The sequence below is a fragment of the Gouania willdenowi genome, chromosome 1 (genome assembly GCF_900634775.1).
Source record: "Gouania willdenowi chromosome 1, fGouWil2.1, whole genome shotgun sequence".
Lineage (NCBI taxonomy): Eukaryota > Metazoa > Chordata > Actinopteri > Blenniiformes > Gobiesocidae > Gouania > Gouania willdenowi.
Genome location: NC_041044.1, coordinates 42,443,753 through 42,467,618, shown reverse-complemented (window position 1 = coordinate 42,467,618; position 23,866 = coordinate 42,443,753). Strand labels below are relative to the sequence as shown.

The 23,866-nt window shown below is 40.0% G+C and overlaps 1 protein-coding gene and 1 pseudogene across 4 annotated transcripts in view; one reads left to right on the top strand and one right to left on the bottom strand.

The window, feature by feature from the left end:
- Nucleotides 1–14,452, bottom strand: part of cep170ab (centrosomal protein 170Ab) — a 32,775-nt gene extending 18,323 nt beyond the window's left edge. For 3 of the 4 annotated variants that reach the window (XM_028453025.1, XM_028453043.1, XM_028453052.1), the window contains exons 1-14: nucleotides 14,321–14,435; nucleotides 11,332–11,476; nucleotides 11,151–11,240; nucleotides 8,215–8,293; nucleotides 8,013–8,071; nucleotides 7,160–7,313; nucleotides 5,967–6,104; nucleotides 4,758–5,165; nucleotides 4,327–4,649; nucleotides 3,347–3,472; nucleotides 3,139–3,271; nucleotides 1,363–2,811; nucleotides 1,028–1,274; nucleotides 825–933 (exon numbers count right to left, since the gene is read on the bottom strand). In XM_028453025.1, the coding sequence (XP_028308826.1) occupies nucleotides 825–933; nucleotides 1,028–1,274; nucleotides 1,363–2,811; nucleotides 3,139–3,271; nucleotides 3,347–3,472; nucleotides 4,327–4,649; nucleotides 4,758–5,165; nucleotides 5,967–6,104; nucleotides 7,160–7,313; nucleotides 8,013–8,071; nucleotides 8,215–8,293; nucleotides 11,151–11,240; nucleotides 11,332–11,436 (3,420 nt within the window). In that variant the 5' untranslated portion in view covers nucleotides 11,437–11,476; nucleotides 14,321–14,435. Of the gene's footprint in view, nucleotides 1–824; nucleotides 934–1,027; nucleotides 1,275–1,362; nucleotides 2,812–3,138; nucleotides 3,272–3,346; nucleotides 3,473–4,326; nucleotides 4,650–4,757; nucleotides 5,166–5,966; nucleotides 6,105–7,159; nucleotides 7,314–8,012; nucleotides 8,072–8,214; nucleotides 8,294–11,150; nucleotides 11,241–11,331; nucleotides 11,477–14,320 lie in introns of all 4 variants that reach the window. The other variant, XM_028453034.1, reaches the window with a different exon arrangement.
- A 1,302-nt stretch (nucleotides 14,453–15,754) lies between these two features.
- Nucleotides 15,755–23,866, top strand: part of LOC114464046 (B-cell lymphoma/leukemia 11A-like) — a 54,150-nt pseudogene continuing 46,038 nt past the window's right edge.

Genomic DNA, 23,866 nt, shown 5'->3' with positions numbered 1-23,866 from the left:
GAAGGACCAAGCTGTGTGAGCTCTTTGTTCATCAGCTCCAGATCTTGTAGTGAGATGACTGTCTCATTTTCCACCGTGGAAATGTTTTTGTCCTCATTATCCAAGCACAGACTCTCTGTAACAGACTCTGGGTTGTGAGCCTTGTTGTCTGCTACTGATTCTTTAACTGGTTCCTGGTGTTTAGAAGATCCATCAGGACTTGGTGAAGGTTGTGAATCAAGGAGGGAAAAAAGCTTTGTCCAGTCAAAGTCTTCAGTGGGAGCCTTCACTGGATCATCTTTCTTTTTTCTCTCAAAACGGCGCCGACCTTGTCTGTGAGCGTTCTTAGGCATTTTACTAGATGAAGTTTGAGGATTTAACAATGTAAATGTTGCTTCTCAGGCTTTGAAATGCTTTGTGTGTTCTTTCATCTTAACATGAAAGACTTACTGAGTTCTATTTAAAATAGAAGAAAGAGTCAACAAACATGTTCCAAAATCATCACCATAGCAACGATTCAGAGTGAAGCAGAATTTATGCTACTGCTAAGCTAATCTTTTTAGCATCTTTTGAGTCATGTTTTATATGAAATAAAGTGTCACAATAAAACACATAAATGCCACTGAGTTTTGAAGACTCTCTGTTCACTTCAAAGAGCACAGATAATTTAATTCAGGCCGTTACTATGGAAACGTTGAACGTATCCATAAACTACCACTTTATGCATACGCAGCGCCCCTCATTTCTCTCAAAACGGCGCCGACCCTGTCTGTGAGCGTTCTTTTTAGGCATTTTAGTAGATGAAGTTTGAGGATTTAAGAGCTTTCTGATGACTGCAGGTTTACCTGTGCTCCGGAGTCATTGGCTGCAGGGCTCACGGAGTCAATCTCTCCCGCAACATCATGGATCTCACGGGCCAGCATGGCAAGATCTTTGGCAAGATCTTGGCTGATCCTGATGAGCAAAAACAATATCTACTCAGTACATTTGATACCTTACCATATTTTCCCTGATGTGCAACAAATCAGAGTGACAAAATAGCACCGACCTGGCAATTTCCTCACTGTGTGCTGTCCAGTCTCTCATAATATAGTCCTCCTGCTCCCTGGAGTTCTGCCTTGGGGTTGGCAGTACTTCAGGATTAGAGGTCACAGGGGCAGAAGCTCCCACCTGGGACACCCGACTGGAAGTTAGGGGTCGAGAGTGACTCTGCTTGGATAGGTGCCGGTTGGAGCCATACTCATCCTCTGAGGTGGACGCGTACTCGACAGGGATGCGGCGCCACCGAGTTCCAGCTGAAGGAGAAATATTGTAAAATTTAGGCAAGGCCTCAAATCAAATCTTTGGATCTTTAGGTTGACAATTAATGAATGAGACTCTTACATTGGGTTGTGGAGTTCCCGAATGATGGATTTCCTTTGGTTTTGTCAGGAAGTTTGGAGGCGCTGTTGGCTCTGGCTCTTGGACCAGACACTGGATTCATGGTGGACCTAAGTCCTTGCCTAATGGTATATTCACCAACAGCACTGCGGGCCCCCAGACCTCTACTTTTTGTCACAGTGGCCTCTGAGTCACTCTGGGCAGATGGGGAACCCACCCTCGGCCTCCTGGGCTGTGCCAGAGCCTCGATCCTGGACATTCCTCTTTTTGCCATCCCTGTTCTTGATGTGGAACTGGTTGTGGAGGCCTCAGAGGCCACTGACATGCGGTCTAAGTCAGCAGGTTCAGTGTCTGAGGAATCACCCAGCCGGGCTCTTCTCAATATTGAGGCCCTTGTTTGCCTGGGTTTGAGAACGCTCGTGGATTTGGTTGGTGCAGAGCAACTTGGAGGCTGAGTAACCTTAGCCCGGCTGGATTTGGTACTGGCAGTGGCTGTTGTGGTTCCTGTCTGGGTTTTAGTATGCAAACTTCTGGATGGTCTTGTGGCTGTTTGCTGAGTGTCTGAAAGCAGTGAACTGGAGTTCAAGTCATCATCGGTGAGGTCCAGAGAAGTCCATGGACGGCTGTGCTGCTGAGGACCGGACGTTCTGTTCTTCCCTCTTCTGTCCTGGACCTCACTGCCTCCAGTGACCCCATTGTTGAATGAGCGCAACACAGTTCTCTCCTTCTGCTGTCCTGGGAGTGTTTTTCGTTTCTGCATGACCTTTCTCGCGCCGTCAGCCTGACTGACGGTGCTTGTTGTGTCCACATCCGACTCTGGCGACATGGAGCCTTCAATGGACTGACTTGGAGGATCTCCTTGGTCAGAAACGGTGGTTTCAAGAAAGGCTGCCACAGCCTCAGAGTCTTTCTGTAGTGTGGCAGTATCAACGCCGGCCTCTCTACTCTGAGGTTTGCTTGCTAACCCGTCGATACGCGGTATGAGCTCAATGGGAACATTGGCGCTTGGTTTCTCTACGGTAAAACTCTCCTGCCTTAACAACGGTTTTCCACTACCCTCCTTTACTTTCTCATCTTCTTTTTTTCTCCTCCGAGCTTCTTCCATTCTCTTCTCAGCGCTGTTTAGAGGACGAGGGGGGAGCTTGGTCACCACCCCTGACTGTGTTGATCTCCCACTGTCCTGTGATTTGGCCGGAGAAGATCGACTGGGACTGCCTCCATGGCTACTCAAACCTCCAGTTCCAGACCTGTTCCTCACCCTCGGCATCGTCTCCTCATGGTTTTCCTTCTCCTGTAGTTCTGTGTCCTGTTTCTCACCCATATCTGCTCGCAGGCCTGGGCCTGGGGTCCTCCTTCCTACACTGAGATCCTCCCCAGGTAGTGGGGGTAGGGTTCTCCTCTTACGTTCAGTGTGGCCAGAGGAGGCAGGGTGGCTGGTTTCACTTATTTCAGCTGAAAGGAGAGAATGTTTTTCAATGTTAATACGATTCCTCTGATTTAAGTTAGAAATTATAGAGGTGGAAGTTTAATGTACCGTTGCATTGTTTTGCTGATTAATATTAATATTAATAACATATTTAAATTGTGAGTTAATGTTAAACTAATACTAAGACACCTAAAAGCACAATTGTGTAGTCTTTGAGATCCTGGCTGGTACCATGTAGGGGAAATGTGACATTTGCTCACAGTTTCTTCTGTTGTTTCCATGTTGATTCTATAATTATTTTAATCTTGTAGTAATCACATCTCATCTGATTTCATTGCACCATTATCACGTACCTCTCTCCTCCATGGCCACAACTTGACTCTCTCCTCCTGATCCCTCAGGGTCAGTCCGGATGTGGTTGGCAGCCAGTGTGGCCCATTGTGACACCCAACGAGGGCCCCCCACCACCAACTCCTCAGGCAGGACCTGATCCATGGAGAAAGGCAAGTCAAGCTTAAGATAAAAGGTATCGTTAGAAAAATTGAGTTGGAACTTTGGCACCTCTGCGTCTACACGCCCAGCCTTCCCTCTCTCTCTGGGAGCAGATCTCTGAGAAATCAGTCTGTCTCTGTGGTCCGTGACTCCCAGCCTGGACAAGCAGCTCGTCTGCTCGTCCACATCAAACATCTGGAAGAAAATGCACAAAGATAATAAAAAAAGCAGCTGAGAAAAGGCAGAGACACATAAATCAGTCGCACCGTCTATTTACTACAGGCGATTTGTTCGGATGCTCCCGTCTTTACCTGAGGACCATTGCAGCCACTTAGCTTCCCCTGATGTTGACTGTGTGCATCTTCCACTTGGCAACCGTAATCACCGTCCAATATAAACAGTGTTCTTCAACCAGGCGTAGCTTGTAGTGACTCACGAAGCTGCTCGTCATGTTTATAACTCGCAACTGATCATTCTACATGCGCGTGCCGCACACGGATCGTAATAGTGTCTGGTTGAAACGGGTTCAGGCTTAAAGAGACATTGGCTTCATTTGGGTCTGATGGGTTTGGGTGGTGTTCTGTCTGGCTTGTGTGCATTTTCTGCTTTGTAACCCATAATCCCTGTCCAATATAAACGGTATGCTTCATAATCTGTGGCGTGTCCATAAGAGTCCCATTATTACTGCGGGTCCCACTTAATACCTCCTTTAAATTTGAAAAATGCATCTTTGAATCAGTCTTTTGAATAAAATGTTATTTCTTGTCTCTACAGTGTCTGTGAGTATTTATTAGTGGAGGACCAATACCAAGCATGACTAACTAACTACATTCAGTCTTAAAGTAAGACTGTCACAAAGATTAAAAAGAAAAAAAACTTTAGCTTTACTTAGGGTTTAGGGTTATACATTTTGAAATTTTCTGGGGAGGGATGTGTCAGGACCCTCCTACAACACTTGCAACGGCGGCCCTCGCTCATGCACCACATGACCCCCCTGCTCTGTGAAAAATTCCTGCTGAGAATCCTGCTTTTTCGATCACTCCTCTCACCTGTTCTTCATTGTCTCCGTTCTCCAGCTCAATGATATAAGTCCGTCTATCGCTGTATTCGTCTCCATGGCGATAGCCCTCGTGTTGATGCGGCGCAGATCCACGTTGCCTCTGCGTAACCCCACCAGTCCCTTTGGAGGGCCTGCGGCGACGTGCGGGACTGTCTTCTTCTGCGAACAGCCCCTCCGGCACGTTGGCCCTTCCCTCTCTGATCCTCACCCCTCCCCCACCGCCCCACACATGCTCCTCCCTGGCAGCGGCCCGGCGCTGTTCTTCCAGAACGTTCTCCGAGTCGCTTTGTGTGCCGTCTTCATGTCTGCCGCCTGCCGTGTGATAAGTCATGAGAAATTGAAAAAAGAAAATAAAGATGAAGGATCTCACTCATGGTTACCTTCACAGTACGCATCACATTGCACATCAGATGCTGACACCTTTAAGACTCCTCAGGTGCACGGGAACGTCGCTTTTCACGCTCTCGCCGTCCTCCTCAGCGACCGTCTCCTTCAGAGCCAACGGTAGTTCGTTCTGGGCCAGCCAATCAGCAACTTTCACCTCTGCTGCTACCATGGCCGTCTGAAGTGGACTCAGCTCCTCCCCAACAGGCCGTTTAGGACGCGGTTTGGTCTCTGGACCCACTTTAGCTGCTCGAGTCACTTTACCTGATGCTCCGGGGTCAAACTCGATAGTGAAGGAGGCGTGCCCATGAGTGGGCTCAGTTGCGGCAGCAGAGGGACCTGCCTCTGGATCTCGTGACGTGTCCTTGGTTGGGATTTCAAAATAACTTGGCTCCTGACTAGAAGCTGATTGCTGAGTGGACTTTTCTGCATTCCTGTTGGTGTCTGTCAAAAACAAAAAATGGTGAAAAAGCATTTAGCCGTAACACTACTTGAAGTTTTTACATTAGGCATAAGACATTATCCTGCCATTATTATGACATGGAACCTGTTAGTAGCATGAATAAGGTGTCATGAAGTGTCCTTTGTTACCATAACCCTTCCTTACCCTAACCCTATCCCTACCTAACCCCACTAGATCCCTCCACCCACTTACTATAAATCTGACGTTCAAGTTAATTAAATAGATGAAGTAGTTTAAAGTTGGTGTAACATGTTCTTCCTTTTTGAGTAACTTTAACTATACATGTTTGAGTAAATAGAACTATATTTGTTTATGAGTAAGCATAACTTAAAAACACAACTTATTATGACATGATACCTGTTATTAGCATGAATGAAGTGTCATGAAGGCTGTCATTTCCCAGTCGCACCACATGACATTTTGATGTTTTGCATAGCACAATAAATTACAGAAGTAATTTAGTCATAACATATAAAAAAATAAAACAAATCAAAGTGAGTGCATATATATACTAAGTTACTATAAATTTGATACATTTGTATGCATTTAAACCTGTTTTTTAATTAAAGAAACCTTCACCTTAACCTTAACCCTACCTAACCCCACTAGATCCCTCCACCTAACCCAAAAAATGCAAACATAGCTCCAAATGTGTCATAATTTCATGACACCTTATTCATGCTAGTTACAGATAATGACAATTTAATGTCAGCCGTTATGTATAAAACTTCAAGTAAAGTGTTACCATTTATCTAAATAGAATGATGTTGTTGTTCTTTAACCTGTTTCTAGTTTTTCCCGTTTCCTCTCTGAGCTCTTTTCCTCAGGTCTTCCTGGTTCCTGTTTTTCAGCGTCTCCATCGCCCCACCAGGCAGGCTGCCCGTAAAGTGGGGTCCCCCTGTGCAATAAGGCTACATCCACTAGAAAACAAGACACATTAATGAAAACAAACACTGACGCATGTGTTTCAGGAGGGTGTCAAAGGGTGTTTTAGTTCAGGGGCCAAATACGGACCAGTTTAATCTCAAGTGGACCATAAAATAAAGAAAACAAGAAATGTTAACATTAATGTGTTCTAGTTTGCACTTTCGTGTATAAATTATATGTAAAGTATTTAATATAATGGCAATATCCAAGCAATACGGTTAATTTATTAACACTAACCATAACCTCTCAAGCAATAAATAACAGATATCAGTCCCTGCATTATCTTTACCCAAATTTCCTTAATTTTCTAACATTTTTTTAAATTTATTTGGTGATTTATTGCTGAATTTCTTGGAAAATTTTGAGGAAAATTGCAAGATTTTCAAAACATCCAGAGACAATTTGTGATTAAAAATCACTGCTATTGTGTTTTAAAGGTATTGGAAAACATTGAGGTCTGGAAAAAATTGTATCGTTTTATTGAATTTGTGTATTTGGAAGTACTGAGATATCTACAACTGAATTAGTTGGTCATTTACACAAACATTTATGTTTTCTGTTATTTTTACTTTCTCCTTTGGTCTGAATTGGATGCTCTAAAGCAGTGGTTCCCAAACTTTTTCTGTTGCCAGTCCACAGGAAGTCGAAGCCTATTGGCTGGGTGAACTATTGGGGTTTTGTAGGGGTCTATAGGATGAAGGCGGGTCTTATATACATTGATGTATATGAATGACCACCTACAGTAGACCATAGTAAGACAAAAAAAAGATATATAAACATAGATTTCTCAGAAATCAGCTTTAAGTTATTTTCTATTTTATAAACTTACTATGGATGTCGAGCCTCATGTAGTGAAAAGCTGTGTTTACACTAATGCAGCCTATTTTAATGTTATTGTATTTCAATAATGTATCCCCATGAAGTAGCAGCCCCAGGAATAAGGTAGCTAAACCCAATACAAAACTAATAAAAAAAGACTAGAATATTTTATCATTTGTAGACAATCTTTTCATTGAATTTGAATACTTGAGCCACTTCAGTGCTTCACCTGCTGTTTTCTCCTCTGATTTGCTGACATCAACGGGTTTGGCCGAGGCTCCTTCACACACAGACGTCGCTCCAGGTTTTACGTCAGATTTCGATGGTTCGGCAGCTTGTGGTTTCCTTTGGTTGAGCTGAAGCTGGCTGCTCAACTTCTCATGCTGATGAACGACAAGAGTTTATTGAACCAAAAATGATTGATAAAGCTGCGTTTTCACTCAACACCATACTGAAGTTACTCATGTTTTTGAAACTGTGAATAGCGACGCTGCTTCTGTGTTCATTTCTGTATTGCAGATGGCTGCCACCTCTGAGCCTGGTTCTGCTGGAGGTTTCTTAAAATGGAGTTTTTTCTCCCCACTGTAGCTGATGCATGTTTATGTGGATTTGTTGGGTTTTTTATTCAGCCTGATTTTTAGATAATTTAGTAGCTTTTTTTAGTCAAAATGACAACTTGTGTTGCTTTTGGTTGCTCTGAAAACAAACAGGAAAAGTTCAAGATTTTAGATGTAAACCTCTTTTGTTTAGAGAAAGAGGATGAAAACAATTGTGACCCGAAAAACAATCTGTGCACGCAGGGGGTGACACACAAAACGATAAAATATGTACACAGAATGACTCAATAAAACACACAAAAATGCAACAAAAATCCACAAAATGAATCTAAAACTGAGAAAAGCAAAAAAACTACAAAAATACACAGAATGACTCCAAAAAACATGCAAAAATGGTAAAAATACACAGAATGAATCTAAAACAGACAAAACTGCAACAAAATTGCACAAAATATAAAAAGCACATGAAATGAGAACAAAAACTCAGGTGTATTTTGATACAATGAATGAAATAGTGAGTCCAACCTTGAGGGCCTCCTCTGGAATAAGCAGCTCTCCTCTAACCACAGTGAACAGGTTGGTATGTGATGATAGTTAAGGTCAGAACACAATGATCTGATACATTCTGCAACAAGGCTTTCAGGAGCATATACAGTTACCGTTTGTACAGTTTGAAGTTGAAATGACTTTGTGCTGTGTAATAATAACACATCCATCCAAAGGATATCATAACCAAACCTTAACTTGTCTTCAATTTTCAACGTCACGTATGTTTGTTCCTGGATTCGGACGTCGTTGACAAATGTCTGAAAAAGAGTTGATAACTTAGTTAAATATATTTTTTTATTTTTTATTTTATACTACTGTTAGGAGAGAAAAAACAAACACGTATAATTATTTTAAAACTGGTTTAAAAGTCTGTGGTGTGAAAAAGTGTTTGCCCTGTTCCTGATTTCTTACTTTTTTTCATGTTTTCCACACTTAAATGTTTAAGATCATCAAAACAAATTTAAACATTAGTCAAAGATAACACAAGTAAACACAAAATGAAGTTTTTAAACAAAGGGTTTTATTAAAGGTGCAGTCCGCAACTCTCAGATGCCTCCCTCTCCCTCCCTCCCCGCTGCTCTCTTGCCCTGCCTCCAAACTTTCCAAAGTACCTCCCTCAGATGAGCTAACAAGCTAATGTTAGCCAGACAGCAACATCACAGTAATAAAACATGCTCTGCTAAAAGTATATTACTGCAGTGCTTCTCTCTCTCTATGTGCACACACCTCAGCAGCAGCAACAACACAGTGTCACTTACAGCAGCTCACACGGAGGCTGCTGCACCCACATGAACAACACATGCACTACAGAGTTCTAGTGTAACAATTACAAATCAAACATAATGTAAATCAAGCAGCAGTAATTACCTTTCAAACAGAAAAGTCACCAATTCCATCTTCTACTCCTCCAGACCATACACTGTAAAAAAAGATGGCGCTCTAGCTCTGGGAAAGGGGCGGGGCCTGTGAGCAACAGCTCAAACACAATCCTGGCTCTGATTGGTTCTTTTTGCTCGGTCGAAGTTCATTCTGGCAATCTGTCAAAGGCTGCAGGAGCAGCAGGGGGCGGGGCTCACGAGTCTGTTTTTTTCACACAAACTACTAGTTTGATGTAAAGCTGTCCTTACATAGTGACAGCTTTAGTAAATATGACAAAAAGTCACTTTTATAATAGTTGCAGACTGCACCTTTAATGAGGAAGGAAAAAATCCAAAGCTACACAGAGTTTGTGCTCCTGTTAAAACATAACTATGGCTGATCATACCTGAGTGTATTTCTATAGCCACACCCAGGCCTGATTACTGCACACCTGTTCTCAGTCTAGAAATCACTTCAATAAGACCTACCTGACAAAGTGAAGTAGACCAAAAGATCCTTAAAAGCTATAGACATCATAGCGAGATCCAAACACATTCAGGAACCAATGAGAAAAAAGTCATAAATCTATGAGTCTGGAAAAGGTTATAAAGCCATTTCTAAAGCTTTGGGACTCCAGCGAACCACAGTGAGAGCCATTATCCACAAATGGAGAAAACACGGAACAGTGGTGAGCACATCAACGACTCATCAAAGAGGTGACAAAAGACCCTACAACAACATCTAAAGAACTGCAGGCAACACTTGCCTCAGTTAATGTCAGTATTTATGACTCCACCATTAGAAAAATGACCTGCATGGCAGAGCTCCACGACCAAAACCACTGCTAAGCAAAAAGAACATTAAGGCTCGTCTCGTTTCTGCCAGAAAATATTTTGATGATCCCCAAGAGTTTTGGGAAAATATTCTGTGGACTGACGAGACAAAAGTTGAACTTTATGGAAGGTCTGTGTCCCGTTACATAACACCACATTTCAGAAAAAGAACATCATACCAACAGTAAAATATGGTGGTGGCAGTGTGATGGTCGGGGGCTGTTTTGATGCTTCAGGACCTGGAAGACTTGCTGTGGTAAATGGAAGCATGAATTCTGCCGTCTACCAAAAAATCCTGAAGGAGAATGTCCGGCCATCTGTTCATGACCTCAAGCTGAAGCCAACTTGTGTTCTACAGCAGGACAATGATCCAAAACACACCAGCAAGTCCACCTCTGAATGGCTGAAGAAAAACAAAATGAAGACTCTGGAGTGGCCAAGTCAAAGTCCTGACCTCAATCCTCTTGAGATGCTGTGGCATGGCCTTAAAAAGGCGGTTCATGCTCAAAAACCCTCCAATGTGGCTGAACTACAACAATTCTACAACGATGAGTGGGCAACAATTCCTCCACAGCGTTGGGAAACACTCATTGAAAGTTATCGCAAACGCTTGATTGCAGTAGTCGCTGCTAAGGGGCGGTGCTTAACTTTCGTTCAATAAACCAATCGCGTTCAGACTTACTCTAACCCTAACCCATATCTAATTTGTATGTCTATAGAATTGTGTAACACATGAAATTATTTATGTAGCACGATTATGTATTGATTATTTTTAACTGTAAAAGAATCACAGCACAATAGTGTGTCGCATTGAGCTCCGCCCCAAACTGCGGACTGCAGTCAGGGGTACTTTGCCAATCAGTTATTAGGTTTAGGGGGCAAACACTTTTTCACACAGGGCCGTGCAGCTTTGTGGTTTTTTTTCTTCTTCATTAATAAAACCCTTCATTTAAAAACTGCATTTTGTGTTTACTTGTGTTATTTTTGACCAATGTTTAAATTTGATTGATGATCTGAAACATTTACGTGTGGAAAACATGCAAAAAATTAAGAAATCAGGAAGGGGGCAAACACTTTTTCACACCACTGCGTGTATATAACTATGTATATAGAAATAATTATTTGATCAATAATTAAAAAAAATCTATATTTTAATCATGAATAAATATTATATATATACATATATATTTAATGAATAATTCAAATAAATTCAACATTTTAATGTTAATAAATACACATCATAAATCGAAATAAACTATTATTTTATATATTAATAACTATTTAATGACCAAATAAAATATTCAATATTTTAATATAATTAAACATGTTATAAGTTAATAGATAAAAATGAATAGATAATGAAATACTCATTATTAAAAACATAAATAAATAAAAAATAACATGTAAGAAAAAAGAAACTCACTCCATTTAAGCTTCCCAAATCCTTCACTTTATGTTCGTCCGTGTTGGTCTCATAGTTGATGACTGCGTGCTGTTTGTCCACACTGCGACTCTGAATCACACCACAACCAATGTAATCCATGCTAATCCCAGTGCTACAGATTGTGATTCGATGAAGAATGACAGAGTGGCTTAGTCCATACCTGCAGCATGAGTTCACAGTCGTCCCGTCCCACAAAGATCATCTCCCTGGGGAGACGGTGTCGTGTCCCCCCTCCACTCACCAGGAACCAGGACGTCAGACTCATCACTGCATCACTGGAGCTCAGATCAGACCATTAAAGCGTCCTGATGGACCAGATATACAGGACAGAATGGATCAGGGACAATTATAATAATTCTGGGCAAATCAACAATAAAGTCGAAATTTACATAAACTGCATTTAAAATGCATGACAACATCTTTATTTCACTTTTTTTCCTCCAATATGTTTTGACCTATCTTTAAGTTTTTCACAACAAAACCTGCTTTTTCCTCCACACATTTATATATCATGTTTAACTGGGGCGTTATTAATTATGGCATGTGTATGTAATACCTTTCTGTATTTGTGATACTATAATTAACCTAAACATAAACATCTGGTCTTACAGTTCACACAGATGAACACAATTACACATGGACAATATTACAGAAACTGAAAGAAACAAAGTATCAAAAACTATAGTTAAAAAACTGTGTTTTAAGGTTATTTTAAGGAGAGGACAGTGACTATGGATGGAAGAAGTTAGTGTCATAGTGCCTGAGGGGAACAGATGGTGTGTTAGTGTGTTTGCACACTACAGATATTTGAGTCAGCACTAAAGGACACTGACTGATTTACCAATATACAAGAGAAAAACACAAGGGTCAAACTCTCCTCATATCTATTCCAGCATCCTGCTGAACCCACAGTAACCATTAAAGAGAAGAACCAGGTCCATAAAATCCTCCATCATCAAAACAATGTGGAATGATGACGTTGCTGGAAACACAGAGGCAGTGATAGGAAGACAAACATAATAACATGCAGGAATAATCTGTTTTTCAGGAAATGCTCCGTACACACACACACACACACATTATATAGCACTGACATTTCCTCTACGATCAGTAATAATGATGGTGTCCTCAATCCCATAGGTCACAAAATAATCCAACTTTATGTCTCACACATTTATTCCTTCATGCAATTTAGAGATGATGGTCAAACTAACAGATTAAAGAACAAATACAGAGAAAACCCACAAAACACTTGGAGATTGTGTAGAAGGAAAATATCTCAATTTGTCTCCTTTTGGGAATTAAACCAGCAACTACAGGACAGTGGTAGATAACTGTTCTGACAACAGGGCTCATTTTTAATTATTATTATTGTTTTTAATTGTCCCTCAATTTGCGCATTTTTGTTGTCGTCTTGTGCGTTAGGAGTCATTTTGTGTTTTCTTGTTGTCATTTTGTGTTTTTGGAGTTCTCTTTGAGTATTTTTGTTGTCGTTTTGTGTGTTTTTGTTCTCTTTTTTGTAAATGTATCTTTCATTTTGTATGTTTTCCTCTTGTTTTATATATAATTTCTCTCCTTTTGTATATTTTTGTCTCATTTTGTAGGTTCTTGAAGTCCATTTTTTGTGCGTTTTTGTTGTCATTTTGTGTTGATGGAGTCATTTTTATGCATATTTTTTTGCCGTTTTGTGTGTTTTTGTTGTCTTTTTTATAAATTTCTCTGTCAATTTGTATATCTTTTCTTTCATTTTGTTCATTTTTGTTTATTTTTGTATGGTTTTTGAAGTCATTTTGTGCATTTACTTTTGGGGCCGGACTAAATCAGAGTGAGGGCCACACGTGGCCCCCGGGCCACCAGTTTCCTATGCCTGAACAATGACCTTCTTCATGAAGACGAAGTGTGAACCACTATTCAAGGCACTAAAATGCCAGAATATCTTGCATTATTTGATGCAAAGTAATAAACACTGTGTCCATAATTATTTTGTCTCTTCATTTGTGTATTTTTGTTTGTGTTTTTGGAGTTAACTTTCATTTTGTATATTTTGGCCATATTTTGTGTCATTTTTTAAGTCATTTTTGTGCATTTACTTTTGGAGCCGCACTAAATTTAATTAAATCTGAACATAGGGCCTTCTTCATTAGGATGAAAAACTTAACCACTATTCTACTAGAATGCCATGTCATTTTTGTTGTCATTTTGTATTTTTGGAATCCTTTTTGTGCATTTTTACTGCAAAAGTTTGTGATTTTGGGGTAATTTTGTACATATTTGTTGTCATCTTGTGCGTTTCTCCTGTTATTTTGTAAACTTCTCTGTCATTTTGTATATCTTTTCTATTATTTTGTATGTTTTTGAAGTCATTTTGTGCATTATATTTGACTAGAATGCCAGAATGTCTTGCAGACAGGCCTTACTGTGCTGACTCACTCCAGTGGCTGGATTCGTGGGATTTTATTTCACATACATTCGTGCTCCTATGCTCAGCCCATGTTTGTGCATCACCTCACCATCCTCATCCTCATCCTCATCCTCATCATCATCCTCATCATCATCATCATCACCAGGCCCAGCACAGAGAGTAGAGGGAACTAAAGGCAGAGGCCCAGATATGCTCTTGTCTTTAGACGCTTGACCACACACAGTATATCTGATATGAATCTCCCTTTTTAAAAAAATGACAACACGAGCTGCTGATAAGCTGTCAGCCAATGACAGAGCCGGAAAATTAGCCCAGTTATAGAAGGCCATGACTCAGTCAGGCGACTATATATATTATCAGGGACTATAATAATAATAATAATGGAGCCTCAGAGAGAAATAGATGTTTCACTGATGCACCAAACACGCATTTATTGGTCAAATATTACAGGATGAAGGTAATGATAGCGTTGGGTTTTAATCCTTATTTTCCGCACAACAAACACGTTGATAAAAATGTAGACATATCTACAAAGAGCAGGCATTACGTGTCTAAAAGCAAACTACATGAAATAACGGAGGCTGTTATGGTGTCCGGTGGTGATTAACGCGTTATTGGGAGGATTTGTCGCACAAAACGATGCCTCCGTCCTATGAGATGAACAAGCAGCACGAATCAAACCGTGATGGATGTAAACAGTCAAACATATATATAAACATGTACGAACCATAGACAGAATCCATCCATCCATCCATCCATCCAGCCTCTTTACAGCATTACCAGCGACAACAACCGATGCTGCTGCTTCAGCTCCTCCACCCAGCCCTGGTCCTCCTGTAACACCTCCTCTATGACGCATGGTGGCGCTGTCTGTGCGCACACTCCACAGCCGCTCATTATGTAACGTTATACTGCCATATGGGCACAGAAATGTTATCATTTTTTAGACGTAAACTCGAATGCTTTTTAAATGTAGACTTAATTAATGTCATGGCAATTTATAATAATACTATTAATAATGATAATAAATACTATCGTTATTAGTTATTGTAATATTTGTTATATTTTTGTGGTAAAATTGCATAGTAAAATGCATTTTATTTGTGATGATTACTAAATGACATTGTATTCTCATATTATTCATTTATTTTTAATTAAGATCCCCAATAGCTTCTGAAACACACACACACACACACACACACACACACACACACACACACACACACACACACACACACACACTCCCCCTCTCTTATCGATACTTTAAACATAACTCTATAAATCAACTACATTCTTTTTTTTTGTAATTTAAGTTTTTTATTGAACATTTTCTTGTTATATTAATTTTTTTTAAATTTTGTTAACAACTACATTTTTAATAATAATAATAATAATAATAATAATAATAATAATAATAATAATAATAAACATTTTAAAATATTTTATTGTTCAAATAAAAACACTAGATGGCGCCCTAAACTGAATGTTTCTCTAAGGTCAATTTCAAAAGTCCACCTTTTCCGATTAATTTAAAAAAAAAAAAAGAAAAAAAGAAAAAAAGAAAAAGAAAACTAAATATTTCTGGTGAAAGTTTAAGCTCTGGCTGTAAAAAACCTGCATTTGTAATACATTTATTATGTGATTATTAAAATGAAAAGTTCACTTTGATTTGATGTTCAATTACTATAGTAGTTTAGTTAATTTAATGATTTGATGATGATGATGATGATGATGATGATGAAGATGAAGATGATGATGATGAAGATGATGATGATGATTGATGTGAATCAACTTGTTATTGGAAATGTAAATTTAAGCATTCTGTTTTAATGTGGAATTGTTTACATGAAAATTGATGAAGAATAAAAATTGATACAATTGGTTATTTAATTTCTTTTTTTTAAACCAAATGTATCCACACCACATGCTCTCTCTCTCTCTCTCTCTCTCTCCTTCTTGGCCCCGCCCCCTTTGTCTCCCCCCTCCGTCCATTGGTGTCTTCAGGGTCTTTCCCCCCCTCTCCTCCATAGGTACAGTCCATGATGAGTGTCCATTGGTCTTCATTATGGCGTGTACCCCCTCCCACCGGTCGCCTATGCCCTGCCCATGTCGTGCATGTCTTACTCCGTGCACTAGCCTGACGTTCAAGTTCGCAGAAACGTCACGTCCGCACTTGAACTTGCAGCTCAGGGGGCTTCTGCACCCCCATCACCCTCTCTCTCTCTCTCTCTCTCTCTGTGTGTGCGCAGAAAGTCATGAAGAGGTCCGCTCTGCGCGCCGCGCGCTCTCCCCGCACAGCCACCGTATGATCCGCTGCTCTTTCTCTGCTGTTGGGATGTCACGCGCATCCATGAAGGTATCCCGTTTGGACTCTACCTTTTAGGGACGGATTTCCCGATGTGAACCCAGAGCTGAGGAGCCTCCACTGAACCGACATGTCTCGCCGCAAGCAAGGCAAACCGCAGCACCTGAGCAAACGGGAGTTCTCGCGTAAGTGGAAATGAAATGTATTGTAACATAATGTAATGTAACATAATGTAATGTAACATAATGTAATGTACTGCTGTGTGAGTGCATGAAGCTCAGGGTCTCCTCTGCTGCTGCTGCTGCTCTACTTCTATCAGTCATAAAAAGACAACATGCATGTGAGAGCTGTGACTTTAACGCTGCGCTAAAAGTTTGGAAACGACGCGTTAAGTTTCCAAAAAACTAAATATTCACAGGACCGTTTGGTATAAAAGGACATGCACGCGCTTTCAAAGAAGTTTCCAAAGCTACTAAAGTCTACCTGCTCGTGACAATCCGTTCCCAGATGTTTTGGGGTTGGCTTTGGACTCAGGGAAGTGTTTACGCACCGTCCGTTGCGCACGGACCTCGCGTGTGTGTGTGTGTGTGTTACCCCGTAGTTGAATCCCATTTCTCCTATTCATTTCCTCACTGCTGCTGTTTAAACTGTGTGTATTCACTATATATTGAGGAATCTAGTGGCGTGAATCGATGCAGGTTGTGGATTCACGGATTGTTCCTGGAGAGGGGAGGAAGTCGTTTTACGCACCAGTGTTTTTAAACACAGAGCTGGATTTTAAACACAGAGCCGCGTTTTTTTCCTCCTCCTCCGCTGAAGCATTGAGTCACTCATCAGCTGATGATTAATGTCATAATATTCTTCTTGTATCGCACATGCGTAACGCGTCAGTGTCTCCAAATAAACACAATGTCAGTTTTAACATTAAGAACGAAAAAAAAAAGCCACGCATTAATTATTCCTGCAGTACATTTGTCTCATGTTGTTCCTGTTTCAGTCGAAACCAATTAACCCCCCTCCCCCCCCTTCCTCATTTGTCAGATAATTATCAGGAGAGTTGCCAGTGGGGGGCGCAACATGATTGGAGTCCTACAGGCCGATTGTGAACTTGAACTTGATCCACTTTATTACTTTTAAGTTGGTCGTGTGCTCACAGGGACCCTTAAACACAGGGGGGGGGGGGGGGGGGGTTGGGGGGGGGGGGGGATTCGTCTTTAAATTGACATTTTCTCAAGCAATTATGAATTATTGCAGCGTTAGAAAACATGTTTTTTCTTTCTGTTTCTGGCCATTTTTGAAAAACAAAAACAAATATGTAGAGTTTTATTTTAAAAAGCAACATGAGTTGTTTCCTTATTTTGGCTGGGGTGATAAGATATGAGTCATATCAAAGTTGAGTGGCTTTTAAAAGGTGAAATCCTCTCCTTGGTCAATTTATATATAAAAAAACTGGAGTTATGTTCAATTATTTTGTCACAAATGGACACTTTGGCTGATGATGAAATGATACAGTTGCCAATTAAAGCCGTTTTCCTCCTTCATTGATTTGTAAATCAAAAGTAAACATGCCTTCAATATTTTGGCAATATGTTCAACAGAATATGAGTTTTAGTTTGTAAAGTTGCAATAAAGGAAAGGAAACTCAAGCATTTCCCAAGAAGTGAAAAAGACTCGCAGTTGCAACATTAAATCTACTTCAATGTTCTATTAAGATCTTTGAAAAATGGGTAATTCTCATACTTCTATCACTCTTGAATAATGAGTTCATCTTAAGATCACAGGTCAGACTAAAGCTCTTATGTAAAGCAGTTAAACATACATACAAGTATCAGGGCCGACCTATTAAACCCACCTAATACAGAATGAAAGGATGAACACATCTCATCGTATACTTCTTTTTAAAACACTGCCTCGCTCTTCTTTTCTTTCTTTTCTTTCTCTCCGTCTGTCGACACTTCAGGGACCTACTCCACATCCAACCTCTCAATGTCTAACCTTGGTTCATGAGATCCCAGCACTTTTAACGAAATGGGGTCCAATCATCTTGAACTCAAATTAAAATCTATTTTTTGATCCTCGGAGGTGTTAGGTTCATTATAAAAGCAAGATTGGCACCACAATAAAAGAGGGTCAAGCAACCTAATCGTTTGACTGGTGCCTGCGAGCTGAACGTGTCAGTCCTTTAAAAGAAGATCTGTCTCTCTCTCCTTCTGTCTCTCTTAACTAAAGTGTTTGTAAATTCAACCTGATATCACACTAGGGCTGTGCATTGCCATGAATCTGACGATATGATTTGCATTTTGCATATCACGATACATATATATCCTGATACTAAACAATACATTATACAGTGGGGCAAAAAAAGTATTTGGCAGCCACCGATTGTGCAATTTGTCCCACTTAAAAAGATGAGAGAGGTCTGTATGTTTCATCAGGTACATTTCAACCATGTGGACTGGGACCCACATTTAGCCCTGGTATTTTCTGTCTATACCAGCGCACACTTTTTTCAGATTTTGGTTTACTTTTGCCAATAAATATCCCTTTTTCCTATTTATTGTCAATTTTCGCAAGTTCTTTTGGACACTTTTATCCATTTTTGGCCAGAAAATACCATTTGTTTTCTTTTCCCTATACATTTTGCCTCTTTTTGTTCCACATTTTTGCCATTTTTCACTATTTTTTGCCACATTTTGCACATTTAAGGTACCTGTTGCTATTTAATTCCACCTGGTTCCTCTTTATTTTTCCCATTTTTTGGCTTTTGGCCATTTTTAGTTACTTTTCACTCTTTTCTTGCCATGTTTTTGGACCTTTTTTATCCACTTGTTGCCATGTCTGCCTCCACTCGCTCGTCAAGAACATATGAAATGTAGTGGACCGGGCCGGCCACCTTTGGGTCGACAGCCCAGTGAGATGATGCCCATTACGTCAGATGGACAGTCCACCCCTGACATCAACTGTGAGTTTGCGCAGACAAAGTAAAAAAAAACTAGAAAAAAAAACAAGTGGTATGTTTATCAAACTGTCAAATTACATTTTTCCAAAAAGTTTCACTTTTGCTTCGTCAACAGATTCTGATTCTGTTAAGTTCTTAAATTCTTTAAAAAAAAAAAAAAAAAGTAACCTTACATCTATAAAAGTTCAATCAACTTCTGCTAAAATGCATTGAGGAGTGACGTAGTTAAACAAGGTCTGATGTGGTTCATTGTAAATGTTTTTTTATACATAAAAAACATGATTAAAAAACTCGATTTGGACAATTTTTGGATCGATACTATATATATATATATATATATACTGTATATATATCGCCAAATTGATTTTTTTCTTACACCCTTATTTGTATGTTTATCAAACACTGTGCCAAGTTGTAAAAATATTTTTTTACTGCATTGTTAGTGACAAATGTCTTTCTCTGTGTCCTTCCAGCTGAGCCACTTTCAGGCATTTTACCAGAAGAAGACTCTCAGGACGGCCCAGGCTGGGGGTGGCTCAGGGCCGAGCCCCTGAAAGGGGACCAGGACCAGGACCTGCTGACCTGCGGCCAGTGCCACTGCGTTTCCCCCTGGCCGACATTCTACTGTTCATCGAACACAAACGTAGGCAGTGCCACGGCGGCGTCTGTTTGGACAAACCCGTTGAGCGGCCGCCGTCCTCGCCGCTCGGCTCGCCGCTGTCCGCGTCTTCGCCACAATCGCGGAGCCAGTATCAGCACTTACGGAAAGTGCGCCATCCTGTGGAGGTGGCCGTTCAGGTGTCGCCACGGGACCAGGATTGTTTATCCACACCCTTGCATGGAATAATCCCCAAGCAAGAGAATATCACAGGTAAACACACCAGGAGCTAAAAAACGATTGCTTTGGTCTGGTTCATAAAAAATAACTAAAAAAAACAACGCTAGATTCTTTTTAAAAGAATCTAGCTTTAAAAGAAGCTTTTTTTGGGCCGGAAACTATACTAGTATTCTTCCTTTGTTATATAAGCTTTTTTTTCTTCACATAACCTAGTGACTCCATATCTAGTGCTTGTATTTTATTAATCTGTTCTACTGTATTTTAGTGGTTATTGAATATTGCGTTTGGGACACACTTGCTACAATTAGTGGCGGCTAATTCATTTTTTATTTTTGGGGGGTAGGGAGGGGTGTATAACTAATAATAATATAATTATATATATATATATTTCTCTCCCTCTCCTTTAAGTCTTGGCCTGGTTTTCCTTTTGTAAGAAAGACATGGTTTCCTGCTGCTGTCTATCTTCTGCTCTTTGACACATCCATTTTAAAGGGGGTGGTAGCTAGGGCTCTGATGCAGTATGAATAAGGTTTTTAGTGCAAAACTGTGCTTAACAACCAGCTTATTTCACCTCAATATAAATAATTTAAAAATGTTTTGTACATACATACATACATATTATATATATATACATTTGTATATATATAAACAGACTTCCGAGGCCCTCCCCCCCAGGCACAGAGCAAAGATGACACAAGAATAACCCAAGACGTCAAAGAATACATGAGAGAGAGACAGACAAGCTTGTTGCTGCATCACAGATGTGCTGTTGACTCCACACTCTGTCTCTCATGTGGTCGCAGAGACTCATCTCAGTCCCACTGAAGCTCGTTGCGCTTCCATATCTGTCGTACCCTCAACTATGTGGCCACCAAGCTCTCACTCTGATGCTTAAAATTAAACGTAGATAGAGAACAATATAATTATGCTGATTTGTTGAGGGAAACGTGTTTATTTGAGGATCTCTTCTGCCACTAATTGTCAGTGTATTCCTTGATTTGCGTAATTAACTACTTCTTGAGTCCACTGGTTTGCGTGGTTTGTCCAAGAAGGCCGAGTGGAGCTGTAGTGAAAACATGATGTGTAAACAAGCATGGGTCACGTATGGATGGTTTTCTAGAGCAGGGTTTGGATTTGAACTGTTATTTGTCTCATGAACAGATATCGTAGCGATTGCATAGTCTTTTATTCATTTGAAGTCAACTCAGGATATAGAGAGAAAGTAGTGCCACAGGATCCTGTTTCTATGTTTTTCAGGCCTGACCATTGCTGACCATTAGTCTGTACTCATCACTCATCTGATGTGCCACGTGGCCTGGTCAGCTGTTCAAACGTGCATTTCTTTGCTCATTGTGCAGGTCTGATGTCATCAAAGAGTCATTTTTTTTTGGTAGAATTCACATTTGAGCATTAAAATCTTTCCAGGTTTAACAGTCAGGATTGAATACTTTCACCCAGGAAAACAGTCCATGTGATCGACTTCATTTTCAGGTTTGGAATTACAGAAGGAAACTATTTCTCAAGAGAAAATTCCAGTGATGATGCATAAGCTGAACCCCTCGGAGTCAGTATAACCCCTCAGAGTCAACATTACCCCTCAGAGTCAGTATAACTTCTCGGGGTCTGTAATACCTATACAGTAAAACTGTATTATAATGACTATCAGCAGGTGTCCACTGTTCAAATAGGTTTGAATGGGAAAAATGTGTAAATATAATTTTACCAATTCATCAATAATTGTTAAACTTATGAAAATGCCAGAAAATACCAGAGTTGTCCTGAGTATTCTATAAACGCTGGGGGACCCTGGATGGTGAAATTGGACAAACTTTGTGGGACGAGTTATTGGACAAAAACTGTTCTATAATAATAATAATAATATTTATTTATTAATAAAATACACGGAAAACAACTGCCCCTCAGAATCAAACATACGTCACATCTACATAAAGCTAGTGTGTCCCTGCATCAGTTCTGTTTTATTTTTTCTGTCTCTAACATAGATATATCGATGCTGGCAGTGCCAGGGCACCAGCAGCACCCCCTCCATATGCTAACCGTCATGTTCTTCTGGCTCAGCACAGTCAGAGTCTGGACACCTACAGAGGCATCCTCCATACATTCCTGTCCTATGTCCTGGGGACGGAGTGTATGATACGTTTCAGCCTAAATGATTTACTGTGTGGTGCTACAGCGAACCGTTAAGTGACAGTAACCCTTGCACTCCCCGCCCCCTTTTTCCTGAAATATCCTCTGACACAGATGGATTTCTCTATGGACAACAGTGTGTGAAGGCCAGGGTTCGGATGAGGAAGGACACTGACAGTCTAGGATGGTTAAACTTAAAGCATACGCACAGTTTGCGGAGGCAGGGGGAGTATTGCTCCCCCTAGTGGTCAAAAGTTTGAAAAAAATAAAATTTTTAATATAATTTACATAATATACAAAATTTTAAGTGCCAATAAAACATGGTGACTGTATAAAATATATATGAATTCATTTGTTGTACTTTGAGACTTTAGGTTGGTTTTTCTTCTATTGCGCAATTCTTCTTCACCAATGTAAAAGGTGAAGCGACACTGTGCCCACCAGTCATGTATGTATGCATAGCGCTTGGCGATATATCGGGATTCAAAATATATCGAGTTTCTATTTTGCTGATATACAAAATTAAGATATCGTCCATGACAAAATAATATTTTGTAGCTATTGTGTATAAAAATACTTGTTTTCACTGCTTTTGCTACTTCTCAGAACAGAATGAAAAAGGACAGTTAGATGGATTCTGAGTGTCCCCTTCCACTAAACAAGCCTTACGACAGAACTCACTCACACGTGCTGTCCAACAAGTGGCAAATATTGTGCAGCTGTTTGTTAATAAATGTGTCTGTGTGGCATTTTATATTAGCAATATTTAACCCAAAAATTGTCTTTCTGGTCAGATTTTATTTGAATGAAAAATATTGATATTTATATCACATATCGCCAATTTGAGAAAAAATATTAAGGTATGAGTTTTGGTATTGCAGCAAAAATGAAGCAGAAATCGGATGGTAGCCTGATTTTATCATGAATTTACAACAATAATCTAAAAATGAGGATTTTCATTGACACGGTTCAGCCTCACAGAGGTACAAAAGAAATCACAGCAGAGCTGCTTTTTCCTTGTAAATAGGACGTTACATTTTATTTTATTTTTTTACAGCAGTTTTACTGTGTTTGGACTAAATTCTGGGATTCATTGGATCTTTTAATGTCTTTTGATTTGAGACCACAATTGATGCTATATATGAATTCAGTAAGACATGGCATCACTTTAAAGATGAGCAGTGCTGGCTTGACATTTTTTTTTGGATAAAATAATTGACTGTGTTTGCTGTGATTTTTGTGTCGGAAGATTGTAAGCGTTCAAACGGTATATGTCTGATAATTGTGATACGATGCTGTTAATCCCTTAAGAGTGTGAATGAGTGAGAACATGCAATTTGACCTGTATACGGGTAACTTCGCGTTACAAATTTTGTTTTTATTTGTTTTTGTTCATTTTTTTTCATTATTGTATATGTTACACATTGTGGTTGGCACAATTCTCGAGACAGTCTTTATATTTATAACTCTGTTTTTGTCATATCTCAACTGTGCCTATGACTTAAAGGTGTCGGGGGGGGGGGGGGGGGGGGGGGGGGTCACTAAGTAATAGACCAGGTCTGGGGAGGGATGATGCTGTGCCTCATAGTGTCTGACTGTCTACGGAACAGCTGAGACCGTCTGGGAGTGTCGCGCTTGCAGCTGGGGCTGGGGTCGCAGTCTGGGGCTGGGGGGCCGTTACGCCGGAGCAGAACAGGGCTGTGTGTGGTCATTTGCATGATAAATAATTTTAAGATATGCAAAAGGACATCCTAGCTTGTCTACAGATTATGGATGGCCCAGAAAAAAGAGCAGATGATGGTTTCTCAAGCAGCATCTTTGGAACGGTGCTATCACGTAGTACATTACAGATAGATAGATAGATGATAGATAGATATATTATAGATAGATAGATTATAGATAGATGATAGATAGATAGATTATAGATAGATAGATAGATGATAAATAGATAGATAGATAAACCAAAAACATATTTTTATATTAATATTAATGAATTATTTTTGTGTTGATAAAACAAGCATAA